Raw genomic sequence first — 17,948 nt, forward strand, 5'->3', positions numbered from 1 at the left:
TCTTTTCCAAACCTAAACTCCCATCTTCTCATAGCAGTATTTGCCATTCTTGCTTTCATCCTCCCGAGTACTCCAACTCCTGCCATTTTCATCGAATCACATATTTCAAAGCAATATGGCTACTGCAAGAACATGAACTAAGAGTTGGTGCACTGAACGCTAATTATTTGCAAGTAAACTGAAGTATAATATCGAACTTATCCCTTCCCGTTGGCTGTCACAGCTACCCAACACGGTGACTCCAGCAACGATGCGCCACAGTAATTAGCAGGGTCTCTCACAGAAATGAAAGTGAAGAGACACCCACAACAAATCAAACTGCRCAACCCACTCCAAGTCTATGGGTCTATACGGTACTTGGTTAGGATTCTTCTATCCAACAAAACGCTTCTGTCACTGCTGCAATCAAGCACGGCATGCATAGTAAATCTGTTTAGAATTTTATAATTGTTCTTCAGTTTTCGCAAATAAAACAAAAATAGATGTCATTAGTTCAACTTATTGATTTTTCTGCCTGTCTGAACCAATTGAGAAGCAATATTGATTGGGACTGAATTTCTCCTAAGGGCATCTGATAAAAAAGGAATACAAAAATACCACTGAGGATTCCAGGAGGAGCAAAAGAGCTTTGTGTTATCAGCGCCAAGCGTCCCTGCCGATGGCCCGAGGCCCCGGGGTGGCGCCGCTCCGCTGGCACCGCTCGCAGCCGCGCGGCCGGGCTCGCGCCGGGAACCGCATCTGCCGCCACCAACCCAATTACGGGGGAATAATCAGTGACTGGCTCTTCTCCTCGCCAGATTACTCTTGCAGACAAACACACGTCGCACTTAAAAAGGCACCTTTTTGGATTTTGTAAGRCACAAACCCACTTTCAAAAGAAACAATAAAATATTTAAAGCAGTACTTCCCCTAGGGAATCTGTGTTCAATAACCAGCCTAAAAAACCTCTTATTCTACTCAAATAAGAACACAGCCAGCTTAGTTTGCAAAAAGCTGCAATGGAGGGTAACTGCATTGCTTCTCAAACACATCCCTCCCAGCAAGTCCAAGAAGCAGTTTCGACAGCCCAAAAGGAAATGGTACAGCCTGACCCCCCACACCCTTCCCAAAAAAGGCTCCTACAATTGAGACAAACATTTCAAAGGGCTGCCTCTGCAAGGCAACAAAGTCAGACGTGAGGGAATCACCCATTCAAAAATGGCAAGCTACAGGGGAAAGGGTCACGTTCATATGTACGTGTGTGCATACACACATTTGTCACAGAAAACAAGCTACTCTAAAGCAGCTGCAAATGTGCACACCAAGTTGGCTCTTTCCACTAACAAGCTAATAAACCATGGGCCTAAAAATCAAAATGATGCAGCTGAGGAAAAAAACCTCTGCCTTCAATGAGCTTCAAGGACACCAGCCAGCAGAACACTAACTGGTTGCTACCTTAAAAAAAAAAGAAAAAAGACTGYCGACAAGTAAAGGCTTACGTATGTCTTCATATGATATTTCCTGAAGTTGTCAAAGACTTAGGCTAAGTTAGTAAGATGGCCAAACTGTCTTTCAATATACTTTTTTWATTATTATTATTAAACTCACTTGCAAACACTACTGTATATTAGTTCATATTTACTGTAAGGCTTTCCCACCTGCAAAAGTGTATTTGTTACAGGCAGGTGGCCTTGTGCTTCTCTTAAGCAATCACCATTAGTGGAGTAAATCCTGTTCATTTTCATTATTGGAAAAGAAATGAGAGGTCCAACTTAAGTACTTAAAATTTAGATCCCCCCCCCCCCCCCCCCCCCCAAAAAAAAAAAAAAAAAAAAAAAAAGAAGAGTCCTTCCAACGGATCAACCAACTAGATTTTACTTTGACCAAATCTTTGAGGTTTTGGAGTTAGCTTCCTCCTCAGAAAGTTTACATTTTGCTTCCTAGTAGTTAGGGAAGTCAGCTCCCTATTCAAGAAAAGTGACCCATAGAAATTTCTATTAAATATTAAAAAGTTGTGAGTTTGGTTAGCAATAGTAGACATATAATTTGTTTTGTTAATTAAAAATAACTCAACAGAATCCATCTCAACCTAATCCTCCTACTTCTTGAATAGCAGTTAGAAGACAGTTTACAATCTTTATGAAATAGGAGCTTCTCACTTAGCATTCTTCAATTTCTMGGATCTACACAGAACAGATAGTAAAAGCACCCCTCGCCCTACCAAAAACTTGAAATGCTCCCCAGGGCACAGCAGAAGTCTTAACGTGCTGTTACTTTCACTCATTGAGATATTTGGATGAAGATTAAGATATGTCTTAGTGCTTCAAATGTCTTGCCTTATGAATAAACCATCATAATTTTACGTACTAATTTAACAGAATGTGACAAAATGGAGAAATCTGCTAAACTTGTGCAGTCCTCTAGCTAAGTTGTACATATTACTGTGACTCCAAAGGAAGCACTTGCATACAATTAACAAATAAAGTGAGATCCTTGTACAGTATGGAGCTTSGGCTGTAAAAAAAAGCCATCCAGCTGAGCTGCATGGCATTCAGTTTAAGTCAAGGAAAACAACCGAGATATGAAATGCTGAATTTCATGTTGCTCAAATCTTGACTGTTTGGCAACTCTGTGAATACAAACTCCAAGACAGAAAATGAACTTGGAAAAAAACTGACATAAGATGTAAATTCATTTTAAATTTAAATTCTGGAGATATGTTTGCAATTATCAGCATGCTGTTAAAGAATCTCATCCTGAGAATATCATCAGATAGTAATGTGAAATACAGTGCTACCATTTTGAGAACAAAGGGACCCTGAATGAGTAATCAATAGCAACTGGCAGAAAATGAGGCATTAATTATGATCCTCTCTAGTGTTTTGTCTCAAACAAGGTTTCATTAAATATATTGTACTAACCTGTACATTTTCAAGCCATTACTAATAGATTCGATCAGATAGGTTTTCTATCTGTTTTATTTTGAGGGAAGAACATCAGAATTAGCACTTCCTCCAGCAAAAGGAACCCCCCAAAACATAAAACAAAGCAATATCTAAAGGGTTATATGACAACTTGAACATTTTTTCTTGATCAATTTAAGGAAAAGCAGGAGCTGCTAATAAAACACCTCAGGAGAGGATCTTCTAACATCATGCTGATAATTGCAAACATATTCCTCATTTTAAAAAAAAGAAAACCCAGATCTTATAATCTCAATGTAGTCTCTTGAAAATTTAATTATCATCTCCTATACCTAAAGTATCATGCAGGTTTGAGAAGATAATGATAGTCATCCATCAACTGCATCCTGCCAGTGTAATCAGGCTAATCTCGCTCACTGGAGTAAAAAACAGCTACCTAGGGTACTAAATACTGAAGTGACGCAACACCATAAACAAAATAACAGACATTTAGTTTTAGTATCTTCCTAATTAACATTAGCACTGAAAAATAYCAAGGTATCAACACATTCTCTTTTTCCAGATCACAAACTGCTTCTCCACAGCGTGTGCACGCAAGCAGATCTCCTGCCACGGAAAAACCTGCTGGTGCAGATCTRCACCCTGAGCCAGAGCACAGGCATGGGGAGGCAGAGGGAGTATCAGCAAGGAGTTTTTACAAGGTTCAAAATGAGTTTTTGTAAGCGGTGCTAATAGTAGAGATTAAATGTGAAGAGAAGGAAATGTCTGGTATTTCTTTTGCATCTAAAAGACTCCAAAGCACCCAATCAGCACAACTACTTGGAAGGAATATCGCCCTTCTCTTACTGATAGTGCTTTCCCTGCACTGCTCCCCTCTTCAGGCAAGAGCACCAGTTCTACCCTGCTCTTCTAAAAGCAGCCCCCGCTGCTTTTGGCGGCCAATCCCCAGGTTCTGCTGGCTCAGCTCTCTCTGCTCATCCCCCAGGCAAGGTATTTTTGTCTTGCTCACTGAACGCGAGGAAGGCATTACTAAGCACTGTGATTACAGGTCAGACTCCCCTCCCAAKCCTTTGAATCTTTCTGCTACATTATGAAAACAGTAATTTGAACAGCTTCCTTACTGCGATTATACAAAAGCAGAAGGTTTRTGGAGAACTGCAAAATGTCAGAATAGAAGCAGCTGAAGCGTTTTCATCTAACGTTTTAATTTTTTTCGGTACCAGCCCCCCTGCTTTTCTCTACGATTTACAAGATATGAGGATGAGAATYATCATTAAAGTAAAGCTTTTATGCTGAATCTTACTTAGAGAAGTTAGGAGCAAAGGATATCACAAGCTGAAGCTATCCTTGCATCCGATTCTCCTTCTGCATCTTCAGCACAATGATGGAAAAAAAAAAARAACAGGGAGACCATTTGTAGTGTTATGTGAACATGGGCTAGAAGCTGTTTCTTCTCTCCAGTACAACCATGGGAAAAATCTCATCTCCTTCAAGCAGCAAATCAGACTTAGGGCAAAACAACGAGGGCTGGAAAACTGACATCAGTAATGTCAGTGGGCCAGGTAAATCGTGGGTCTTAACATGCAAAATCTGTTTGCTTTCACTCAAGAAGGAAAGATGAACTGCACGTTACACGTTGCTATTCCTACTATAGCTATTTCCCCCTGCAACGGCTTGAATCAGAGCTGTCACTTGCACCAGCCTTGCAGCGCTTGCCTGTTCCTATATGAACCACAGTTACGACGGCAGCACACAGCAGAACAGCAGCTGAGGTTTGTACTGCAGCCGACTGCTAATCTAGACAGAGTTAAAGATCATGTGAAAGTTAAGGTCAATACTAACATGCTAACAAGTACATAGACAAGGCCCCAAACGAGTATTTATCTTAACCTAAAACACCACCAGCAGGTAAATGTTATTCTTCTCCACTTGCTCTTTAGAAATGGGCCCAAGAAGCCCTCACTGCTACCTTGGGCAGCACTCAGCAGCATACCAGGAACCAGTGCAAGGAGAATGGCTTCGTTCCAGGGAGGGGGAGGATCAAAATTGACAAAACTTGAAKGGGTGGTGACATCTTTTTGCTTTTATCCATCCACAGAGTATCTGTTCAAGCTACAGTCTCTCTTGCCCACCCCAGGCAGCAAATGCTAATGCTAAACAGCAAGTTGCTCAGCCAGTTTGCATCTGTCCCCTCCCCATGCAGGGCCTGTTTTAATTGCAAGAGCAGCAACCCATGCAAAGGCTGGGATGGGACTGCATCTCCCCTACTTTTCATATCGCTGTGAAGGGAGAAAGAAAGGTAAAGGCAGGGTACAGTAGTTAGAGAAAAAAAGTGTGTAAAAAATATATTTACAGAACATTAATCCTCTTAAATACAATCAAAAACACAATCAGAAATTAGAGAGGCAAGAAACTTTGCCAGTCCTAGTGCGGGAAAGAAGGGCAAAGACAAGTAAACGCTTGTCTGCTTCTTAAAGACGTTCACAGTGATTCCTCCCAGAACTGTGCTCCTCTTACAAATAACATCCCTCTTCCAACTACAGCTAATTCTTAACACCTGCTACCCACTTCATTCAGGGATGTCTTCCATGATTAGCTTCATGTGGTCACCTCCAGCACTGGAAAAAGAAATCTCGCCTGTGCACTGTACGGTTTTACTTTCTGMAAAGGTACTGTCTACAACAGGCTCCCTCTCTGCTGAAAGGCAAGAGAGATTTTCCCAGCAGAATAAAAAGGAATTCACTTTTAATAAGTCACAATCAAGAGAAAATAAGCAGCTCTTGATTTTCATTTGATGARTAAAAATGAAGTAAAATAAAACTCAAGTTTGGACATTTCACCTGCCCTTAAAAATCTGTCTTCCTACCCATCTTTCCAAGGCAGCATCAGCTGGCAGGAGCCAGAGTCAGCGCCTCGGTTAACACATTGGCACCTTTCCCTGGGGAGCCCTTCTCGGACTGACAGCTCTGCTCTAAAATCCTCCTTCGGGGCGACACCTGARAGCAAACATGTCAGAGAGGAGAAGACTAACAAGAGAAAATTTACAAGTGAGCTTATAGGTTAGTTTGTCATCTTTAGAGTAGTATCAAAGAAACATCTCACCTAAGGACATTTTAAGATTTATACATTTTCTTACCTCAATAGTATTTGGATTCAAAAAGACATTACAGTCTCTATACCGTTCATAAAATTATGTCAGGAAGGTGCAAGAGTAGCAGATATGAAAGGTCTATATGAAATTGATATGAAGGATGATATGAACATCATCTGCTTTCCTTCCTGGTTGGAAGGATCCAACTAAAAGGGCTTCAAAAGTCTTTCCAGCCATAAGCAGAAGCAGCTTCCTTTCTTGCTATTTAATAGACACATTGCAGATTAAAAAACCCTCCTGTGTGTTCATAACTGTAATTAAAAAAGTGTGAAACCCATTACATTTGCTTTCTTTTTATAATTAGAATTTTAAAGTGTGCATAATGTTTATTATAYACATATACTTTGAAGTATGCATTCTATATCTGAATTTTTAAAAGGCRAATAGTAACTTATTCTATTAATGGCCATTTATAAAACTGGGTGTAAGGGGAGGAGGAGACAGAAGGGACAGAAGGGATCTGAGACTCMCTAGCTGCCAGCTTTGGTTTAACACATTTCAGACAGTTACCCACCTTACCTTAGCTTTCTTTTCACTACTTTAAACAAAAWTTTTTCCTGTCCTATTTACTAGTTTAGCGCACAGGTGTGGTCTAAATACGCCTAYTTTCAATCACTTCTGAGACAAGCTGGTTATACTTTTCTACTCTTAAYTTAAACCCTTTCATTAGTTTTGTTATATTTTCCTTTTGTTTCTTTTTAATACTACAATACCGCAACGAACAGATGGCTCATCCTCAATATAGAATGACTCTCTAATCATTTCTCTCAAGGAAGTTGGGCAGAGACAGAAATCCTGGAGACGAGCAATAAAAAAAAACATTCAGAAATCCTGCAGAAAGAAAATGAAAACTATTAAATTCTCTGTGAATATATGTGTGGGTGTACAGCAAAGAGTGTTAGTTTGAGGGCTTGCACATAGAAACTGCAGATCATATGTCAAGTCGCTAWCAAAAGGGACTAAGAAGAAAAATCTCCCAATACATTTATTGAACCCAGACACCCAATTATTTCTTCCACGTAGAGCCCGCTCCCCTTTGCCACATGGTGCCTGGGAACACACGTCAGTGGCCTGGTGCAATGACCCTAGCACTGGTGGAAGGAATTATTAAAATCTCAGCAAGGCTTTTGAGGAGCAGCTAGGAGGAAACACTGCCATGCTGCTCTTTGAGCGCTACACATGCATACCAGGAAAGACATRTCTGGAAGTTTTCATTCACATTTAAAGAATAAAATAGCCTCTAACCACATTTTAAAATGAGATGCGCTGCCAATACGTTTTTCTTCTTTGACTCATACATTTTAAGTAACACCTCAGCTGTCAAGCACCGCTAACCACAATTCTATTTTGCTGTTCGCAATCACTCTTGATGCTTCCCAGGTTTCTTGTTCTTATAAAACGAGTATTTCAGATCACATTTTTCATACATAGTCTTCTTTTTTTCATTTTCCCTCAGTAAATCCTTTTGCTTCCCATATACATGCTGATACATACTCTTACCTCTCAATATTCATGTTTTGTCCATATGCTTATCCTTCCAGCTGTTAAATGCTGACACTTTACTAAAATTAAAAATCAATTATCTGCTGCATGATATACATGTCTTTCAATTATGTAACTTATGAACACATCAAAAATGCTTTTAAATCTCCATTAAAATGCTTAGCTTAGTTTCACTGATTTTTTTCTTTATGCAGCAAGATAGTATCTACATAGTTCTCCATGATAAATGTACAAGTTTCAATTAAGAAATACTATTTATTCACTCCCCATTATACAAAGTTGATATCAAGCTGAATAATTTCCATTTTTTTCCAAATCATCTACAAATATTTCCACACATTTTACAAAGTATTAACTATTGCTATATTGATGGGAGTTTGATCGAGACTTTTGGTCTGGTTGTTCCTTAAAGTTCTAAGGCTTTTCTGTTTTCACCATCACATCCAAGCCAAGATGATGAATTCCAGCTGATTAATGTCTCTACTGCATTGAATTCTACAATATTTTTTAGCCCAGATGAGTTAGACATATACAAAATCGGCTTTCTTTAACTGCCACCCACCTGAGGGAGAACATTTCCATGTTAAATCAGAGGGAAAGTGGAGGATGGATCTGTTTGTTTCAACTTCAACAATCCATGGGAAATCAGCTAAATTCTCCTCTAAGGTACTATGCAAGTAATGGGCTATATTAACATAATTCATGAAACACAAACATGCTCTGAAGAAGCAGGAGCATCGTTCCATCTCCTTCACATTCTATTGAAAAATACATTGTTTTGTTCCTGATAAACAGGAAATTCGGAAATCCTGTAGAACTGAGTGTGATTATGCCTTAATATATTTCCTTAAAGTAAATTCCCATAAGGAACAATGGCTATAGTGCTAATGTGCATTGAGTGCTACCGTCATACTGCAAACTCCGGGCTAATTTAATAACAGGCTATGTTACAGTGCCARTGCTGCACTAACATGCAGCTACCTGAGCCACCTCCCATTAGCTTCACGGCCACAGCAGGGTCTGTTGCTACTGCAGGGAAATTGGTACTGTGATATTACTGGAAACATCGATGGATCATCCTTCTATTGGCCTTGTTATTAATTCAAACCATGAAGTTTCTGAAGAGTCACATTTATTATAAATAGGCTTACAACTTACATAAGAAAAGTGGCTAGAAATGAGTTAAAATCTACTCAATAAAACATATATAATCAGTAAGATTCAATAAGACATACATAATCAGTAAGATATCTACTTATATACTCTATATCRTACCTTATTTATGTATGACATACTGCATGAAATATAAAGTAGTAAATGTATATGAAATGTGTATATAAGGTGGTATATATTTCATTCAGTATTATACACAGCATTTTACATATAACTAGTGAATGTTTTTTAGTCATATACAACCCATAGCTCCCTCCAGCATTCATGTGTTTTAGATTTAAATGCCTACAATCAATTAAGCTTTTGCCAAATGAGTTTTATAACATTTAGAGTGCCCTGCCATCATATAGAAGCATACAAATCACRAAGTTAAAGAAATACAGTAAATTAAGTCTTTCTATTAAAAGGCTGCACTTTAAACAATGAAATTGGTGAATGCTGCCCATTTAGTTCTTGCTTAACATCCATTATACTTAGCATCTGATTTTATCTGCCTTCTCACATGCTGGATGATACACAGACTTGAAATCATTACCCATTATCAAGAGGCAGTGAGTGTGATATTTCCACACAGCAAAAAATCCATAATGCCCATTTTTCCTACATGATTACTTAGCATTAGAATAGAACATTAAGGGCAGAGTTGCAAACAATTCCGTATCTTCAGCCAAGCTCCTTTCCTGCCTCTGGGCAGGCTGGGCCAGTGCAGAGGGGTCCCCTCCCCAGCTCCATCAATTACAAGTGTTATTCTAGCAACAGCTACATACCTCAGATCTTTCACACTTATCCCAACCTCATTTTAAAATAATGCAGATTCCCAGCTTTTTTAGCTATCAAGTCTGTCAAAGGAACATGCCATGAGGGCTGGATGCATTTTCAACTATATTCAAAATAGTTGCCCATTCACCATCTACAGTCTAATTTCATTTCATTTGCATAAGCTACAGATTTTAGTATTATATTAAATTTTCATAAAACTACTTTTGTAATAAAATCTTTTTTCCTGAAAATTTATATGTAGTTTAAAATCTGCAAAAAAAATGCTTTTCTCAAGCCTGCAATCACACAGCTGGGGTTTCACAAAGTCACCAACGAACCCACCAATTCAGACAGACTTCAGTGTAAGAACGAAACAGTCTTTTTTTTTTCCTCTCCTCCTTTCTCTCTCTCTCTAAAATATCATCACTTCTTTGAATAGTTAAAAGATGCTGACCTTCATCTAGACCATTTCAGCATAACCCTCAATGCAATTTTTCACATGCATTCACAGTATATACTCTATATGCATCATTCTAAAACACCCACAGAAGGAAGAGGCTTCAGCACTTGGTTGTAAAGCACTAGAAAAGCACAGGTTTTAATGCACACAGATGCCATTTACCAGCATTCACAGTCAGCCACGTAAAACCAAAGRCAACTGCAACGACTGTACTCAGCGGCGCTATTTACATGAACTGGCCTAAAGCAAAACACCAACATTCGCAGCTCCCTTTTGGTCTGTTTCAAACACTTGCTGAAAATAAACCTTGAAAGTATGCACCTCCTGTTTGGTAAAATATTTACAAGTCACGGTCGTATTTACATTCCTGTGACGCAGCGTTACATCTGCCTCGCGTTTCTTTGGCAGTAGAAGCTACATGAAAACAATCTTCATATTTAATTCACACCAAGATTTCCAGATGTACTCGAGTCTCTTAGATTGCTAAGCCACACTGAAAATGCATTCAGCTCAAGTTCCTACTGTCTAAACACAAAGTACTTAGGTTCCTAACATCCCATACAAATGACTGCTCAGATCAGTCTGCAATAATGGGTGAAAAAGAAGACGCAAGAGCATGATTCTGAGGTACTGCAGCCTATAACTGCTTTGAAATTCCTCATTCTGCCTCTTACTAAACTTAATAGAAAGACCACATTAAAAGTCCTCGTATTTCCACATCAGATCATTAGGTTATTAATGCAGTTTACATGAGTGACAGACAACTGAAACTACTGCAACACAGAGAGCACAGCTGCTTGAGATGCACGTACAGAAGTTTGTTCTGTTTATGTTACAGTCTTTGCTCCATGTTCATATTAGTCAACTACCGGACTTGCAGACTCCACTGACCTAACAGATTCTTCTCTGTCCACTGCTGCAGGACAAAGAATTGGATGCTGAGGTTACAGGGGTATGTAGACAAGGCATAAAAAAGACTAAGAGTAAATAAACCTGGAGTAATTGGAGGGGGAAAAGAACAGGAAACAACCATCCTGATCCCATCTCACTCATCTCCAGAGGTCTCTAAGAATTGCCTGGCCGAGCTCCTACCGGCAGCAACACGGTGATTCTTTACCCAGACTGGCCAAACGGCCCCTCCACGTCCCTTTGGACCTCCCTCCTTCAGCATTTGCTGCTTCCACAAGAGTCATATGTAAGGCTCTGCCAGAGATCTGTGATACATGTTAAACACAACCAACCTCCCATAACTTTCTATCTCCAAATAAGCAAGTTGAAACACCATTGTCTTATATTTAATTGATAAGATCAAAGTATGAACTGTAACTTATCACAGAACTGATTTTTTTTTCYATGAATGTTTTTCATTCGTCTATGTATAAAAGCAAAAAAGATACACATACAATAACAATTTTCCCCCTTTCTTAAATATTTTGAGTATGGAAATTGGGAGATGAAATAGTCCTTTGATACTTTTTCTACTAAGAAAACAATATTAATAGAAAAATATGCATGGAAGATTTTTACTTTGAAACAGCTACATAGAAAAATTAAAACAGAGTCTGATGTATACAGGATATAAAATTTATATAAAACCTTTCTCTTCAGTGAGATGCTAAAGAACAGAAATTATACTCTATACAATGACAATTATAACTAAATAGCCCCAAAAATCGCAATTTTATATGAAGGTCATATAAACTTGTTTGGCAATGCAGAGCATTAAGTTAGTGAAAGTAATGAAGAAATTAGTTTGCTCTTAAACTAATATTAAGTTTTAGTATATTTAAACACTAAACATACTGAGGTATTTAAATAACACTAATAACATTAACACATTTTACTGTTTCGATGGGCAATAGCATGATGTTGTTAACGTGAATTTAAAGAGGTATATTGCTTTCTGTGAGAACATTACTGAAAGGTCACCTAGTCAGTCACAAACGAGTCTTTGTTCGTCCCATCTGTGCTGCAGAGAACTGGCAGAGACTGCAAAAGAATCTTCACTCTAAAATGAGCTTTTAGAGGCATAAAACTTTTACCAGTTTGTTTTAAAAGAAGAGCATCAAAATGAGCTTTTAGAGGTATAAAACTTTTACCAGTTTGTTTTAAAAGAACAGCATCAAAACCTAAGAAATAATAATGCAGGATCCCATTGGATAATCTAATTGTAACAGTCCAAGTATACCTTCTGCTTTAAGCAGGGTTACCTAATGAATTATATTCAGCAATTGTTAACAGTTTTCTTTTTTTGGAGGTGATAGGGGGAAATGAACAAAACAAGTCATCTATTATATCTCATATCAGAAGGATTCTGTCTCTCTTAGTAGGAAAAAAGGAAACGGCATATTGGACAGTCATTCCCTGCTCAGGCAAGTGTGGGAGCCTGGGAGAAAAGGAGGAAAGTCAGAAAACATCACATTAAAAAAACAAAAAAAAGGTGGAAACAGAAGCAGTGCCAGTCCCCCAGTGCCTAGTGGGCTGTATGTAAATTCTGTAAACTCTGCCCCTCCAGGACATTCTGATCTTGGCAATAACGGATTTCTGATTAACAATAGATGGGCACTGATTTTCCTCTCTTAATGGCAAAGGAATACTTTTCTCCAACATCACCCTTGGTGAGCAAGGACATACAGTTTTAGCTTCGCCAACACGCCAGGCACTAGATTCAAGCCAGGAAAACCAGCAGGTGAAGAAGGCTCATGTTGTCACTTGTTCCATATCAGGGTCTCATCTCATCACAAACTTGAATTAAAAGGAAGTTAGTCAAAGGCATCACTAAAGAAACAGCAGGTGGTACTGCTTGGTCCAAGACCACAACCTTCCTCTCGTCTATTCGTAAAGCGATGGAAAAGTGACTAGGGTCTAACTTACCAAGGCAGAACTGATAGCAACCCTCCATTATGTCAAAATAATTAAGGAAGAAAACAACATCTGCATAATTTTACTGCCAGTGTCTAAATCAATTAAATTCATGGCGACAGCAGGGCCTAAAATACACCACATTGATCTTTCCTTTTTCTTGGCAGTCTCAGAAATGAACCTAGTAGACTTGCCCAAGCTCTACTTCATTCTTCAGTCTACTGATGCACAGAATTTAATCAGGCAAAATTAAAAACAAAAAAGACAAGGTTGAGGTTTTCATACTAGTCATTCTGCACTTTGATTTCTGGATGCAGCCTCCAAGATCCTGGCGACGAAGCCTCAGTACTGCCAAGGTCCGTGCGAGCCTCCTCGCCCAAGTGTGAAAACCAGCAGGATCTCACTGCACTGCAGCAATCTCCTCCTTGCAAGGGGTGAGCAGCCAAGGAGAGCTCTCTCTTGAGCCTCCCCTTGTCAGCTCTCCAGTGACGGTGCAAACAAAATAGTGGAAAATCAAATCAAATAATAATATAAAAAGCTTCGCCATCCTGAACAACTCTAAGGCTACATCAGGTGATTCTCCTTCCCTTGCACAGCTAGTCTGTTGTCCCTGTTGGAGGTGCTAGTTTTTGTACCTCACATCTCTGGCTGCATTCAAGACAGACCAGGGAACCTTTGTCAGAGTCTCCACCATAACAGAGAGCTTCCTGTAGAAGCTTCCCACGGAGAGTGTTTTTGGAAGAACCTCCAGAAATGTTCAGATTGTTCTGCACCTTGGTGGAATGTTTTAACTCGTACAACAAACCTCCCCTTCATAGCATCCTGCAGACTATATCTAAGAGTACTTGTGCTGATTCCTGTTTAAGGATAGGCTGTTTCAGTTTCTAGGGCATACAAACATATCCTCGTTACATTGATTATACTTTCTCATTTGATAAATAACTGATGAACAGCTGATTATCAGCTTATAAAGCAATTCCTTGCATCAATAAGGAGCACAATAAGATAAATGTAAAGAGTAAGGAGTGTGTACATCACACATCACTGACTCTTAATTGTAATCAGGAATAATGTAAATTCACAGTGTTGAGATGAATCCTTTCCAAAACTTCTCCCCAAACAGTGCCACAAAACACCATGTTCAGGGATTATTAGGAATCTAGAAAGCAATAGTTGTTAAAACAGTCCCTCTCTCTCTCTCTCTCTCTCTCTCTCTCAAAACTTTTGGTCCAAAACTAGAAGGTACAAGACTAGAAAGGTCATCATGAGCCTCTGGCAGAGAACCAAAAGGGAACAAGAGCTACACGATCCAAAGACCGGGTCCTGTGTACAAAACTTAACCTTGCTAGCTGAAAACTAGGTTAAATCAAATTATATGTAAAATGCTGGAAATATTTAACATATATGAATAATGTAGCTATCATGGTCTAATCCTGAYGTGCAATCAGTACTGGCCTGCAACTTTGTTGACAGACTTTGAGAAAAGAATATACCCAACTCCTTTACCACAATGTTAAAGCATTAGAGATACAGATATATCTATCAAGTGCAAGGTAATTTGACAACTCAGAGCCCTCCAAATCAATTCTACATTCTTGGTCATGACATACAGTAGCTTGACATGTTCAAATGATTTAAATCAGTAMAGCGATTTTTGGTTTAGATTTAGTTCAGATTATTCCATTTGCTTTCAATTATCACTGTACTTACTTGACAGCCCGGTAACCCCGTATCTCTGCCATACAATGGAAATGGACCTCTCTCCGAGGCTTTTCCTAGAAAAAAAAAAAATCAAATTAGGTTATTTATAAAATCTATTAGATATCTGGATCAACTGTGCTTACACATGTAATTCAAATATCTGTCAGTATCACAGCAAATTTACAAAAATTACACTGTGTGAGTAAGAGTAAGCTTCTATCTGTCTGTATTTAACACTCCGAAATAGCACTACCGTATTGGACAACATACTTACCTAATTTCATGTCTTCCATAACATATAGTTATGTAAGAATAAGTAAAATAAGGAACTGCTGCAAATTTTGATTGTTTTAAAAAATCCTCCTGATGTTTTAGAATTAAATATAGCAAAGGTTTAACACAACTGCATTTTGCTATCAAACAAAAGATTATAGCTATTTTAGACATAGAGTAATTCCCAGCAACCAACACACAGCCAATATCTTCTGAGATGATGAGTATACTAACCAGTGAAATGAAACCGACAAGACCACAAGGACATGAACAAAAACCTAAATTCAGAACAAACAATAAACTTAAATCTTGGCCAAATCATTTAACTCCTGACATTCCATCCCTTAAATTTTCATTTCATGCAAATTCTGCTCAGAACCCAAAGCCGAGCCATGGAACTGTTGGAGACAGGGAAGCAGAGCCTGCCCTCGCGGCCTAGGAGCGCTGCTTGTCAGCAGGTGCCATGTGCCAAAGAGCGTCAGTGCTGAGCGGCAGCTCGCTGGGCTTGTCACCTGAGGTCACTAAGCATGAGTCACACACTTGGCAATCCCATAAAATCCACCATTAATGCATTTCCACCGTGAGATTGACTTTGCTTTGACTGCTTTTGTCTTAACTACTACAAATTCCTGAACTTATTTCATAAGGGACAAAATAAATTTATCRTTCATTAAAAAAATGTGTTATTTAAGTGGAAAGGAAGACTAAGATTGACATTCCTGGAACAACCTCTCTGCAAGGTTATCATATTGACAACTGAACGTAGTCAGGTCGATGACTTTGCTTGAAAAATGGCAGYATTGCTCTAAGAAAGTGAAGAAAAAAGTTAAATTTTTTCTGCTGAAGCTATTTGCCTCTAACAACTATCAGACAGCAAGCAAATAAAATACCTAGCATGCAAAATTATGTGAAGTAGCATGAATCATGCTGTTCAATATTAACCAGACTCAGCACTTTCTTTCCAGAAAATGAGAATCTTATACCACATGATAAACAACTTGGACTGAAGTATGCAGTTTTCCAGGCTGCCTTTAAAACAAATATTTGTACAAGAGTCAATTACAGAGACTGGAAAAAYCATGATTTAAATTATAGTTTAAGAAACAAGCAAGAAGTTGTTAGATAAGACATAAGAAATTGTTATTTAAATGTTATCGCTTTGGAAGTCTGGCAGGTCCACACTAAGGAAAAGTGTTGACTAACAAAGTTTGATCCAGAAAAGCCAAGGCTGGCTGATGCTCCACTACCTAAATATTTGTCAGGAATCACAGTTGGAGCAAAAGAAAATGTAAAAAGGCGGCTAACCTCCTCCATGCAGGGTTTRCAAAGAGGCTGGGGATAAAGGACATTTATGGTGCATTTGCTGAAAGGCTCCTCCAAGCGACTCCCTGGCAGAGGTAACTTTAAGCTGCTGTGTGGCATTAAACACTGTGAACCCTGGGCAGGGAGAAGCCAGCAAGCACGGAAGCCCCAGAACCTGCCCGCCCGAGCCCCTGCTTCCCCACAGAGCCTCCCCAGGCCCATAAGGGCCACGCGTGCCTTCTCGCTCGGGCAGCTGCAGCCACAAGGACCAGGAAGTCCCAGGAGTCTGAACACAGGCTCGTGGCTGGAAACTTTTCAAATAGCTTCATTACTAATTGAGACTCTYGAGAGACTGACAGAAAAGTTTTAAAAAAATACAGAAAACTGATTTAATGGAATATCAGAGTTTATGAGCAAACCTATTTTAAAAACACGTCGACACTGAAAGTCAAGACATACCCTGAAACGTCTTGCAGGTTTACCCCCAGCAGACTTGCCGCTCAGTAGATTATTCCCTCTTCAGATACTGCTCTGTTTTCACAGAGTATTCATACAAAGTAAACAGGCAACTTGAGCCACTTTTCCTCAGCTTCAGAGCTCTCGCGAAACGTCTCCAGCAGAGCTTCCGCACGGGCTGTCCGCCCCATCAGCCTCGCGGATCAGCCTTTCCACGGGCTTCCTACCAGCTGCCACGATTCAAAAAGTTGTTGGCCACCATTTTAAGACAAAATCGATGCCTTGCTTGTAAAGTWGCATCATGTTAAATGTTACTTCAGAATAAATAGTGATGCCTGCATATTTTCACTTAAAGTAGTTTTACTTATAGTACAATTTTTACACTTAAAAGTCTAGATTCAAATCGAAGAAACAGGTAAAAATAATTGAACTGATTATATATAGGAAACTTAAATCTGAACAGATCAATTCAAAGTATTTGAATTTTTCAAGAACYTGAAATGAGTTTTGACTTTTAAAGTAGTGAAGTCTCATGTGGTTTCATAACAAAAACTTCAATGGTGTAATCAATATCAGACAGGTTTATAGCCGAAGAACTATACTGATTTGTAAGACACCAAACTAAGAAAATTCCCTTTAAAATTTTGAACCACAAGTATTTCCTAACTTCACAAACTTAAACATTGGCACATACAATACCATTTCAAGCACTGAGGCATTTAGTAATTAATTGCTTCTTTTTTCTTGCAACTGCTTGATTGTCTAAATATGATATGCTCCCAWCTTAATATAGCTTTAAACACTGTGCAAAGGCATAGTGTTACATAATAAATCTCTCTGTATAACAGGTGTGCAGCCCAAATAGAGGAACAGAATGAAAGTGAAACAGTGAGACGCAAAGCGYGGCGCGGAGAGCAGCAGCGCCCAGGCGGCCTCGGCTGCGGCCTCGGCTGCGGCCAGGCCTGTCAGAGGAAAGGTGCCCTCTGCTCCCTCGCTGCTTCCACACTGAGAGGACRGCAGAACCCAACTCTGCACAAAACACTTCAATTATTTGTTGAATAATTGAGGGCATTAACCCTCTGCAGCCTAAAGAGCTCCTCCAGCACTTTCCCAAGAATATATTGGAGAGCACTAGCGTTTTGAAATAGCACGAATCCCATCGTGACCACAGCTGGCAGCTGCTGGGTTTGTGAGACATGAGCGTGACTGCGCTACTCGTATAAGGACGAATCTTTCCATGACTTCTAAAACACGTTTTTACATTTCCTAATCACTATTTCATCACTCATAACACTGTTGACAGGTCAAAACACAGAGCTTACCCCAAGTTGGTTCATAACATTAGCACATCCAGGATTCATTCTAGGTGGGTTTGTTTTGTTGGGTTTTTTTTTTTTTTTTTTTT

The 17,948-nt window shown here is 39.1% G+C and overlaps 1 protein-coding gene across 1 annotated transcript in view; it reads right to left on the bottom strand.

Moving 5' to 3' along the window:
- The window catches only part of TCF12 (transcription factor 12), a 149,579-nt gene that overhangs the window by 53,583 nt on the left and 78,048 nt on the right, over window positions 1–17,948 (bottom strand). The window contains exon 6 of the mRNA XM_026045759.1: window positions 14,522–14,586. Coding sequence (XP_025901544.1) covers window positions 14,522–14,586 — 65 coding nt within the window. The remainder of the gene's footprint in view (window positions 1–14,521; window positions 14,587–17,948) is intronic.

Source organism: Nothoprocta perdicaria, unplaced genomic scaffold (assembly GCF_003342845.1).
Source record: "Nothoprocta perdicaria isolate Ctin4 unplaced genomic scaffold, notPer1 scaffold_41, whole genome shotgun sequence".
NCBI lineage: Eukaryota > Metazoa > Chordata > Aves > Tinamiformes > Tinamidae > Nothoprocta > Nothoprocta perdicaria.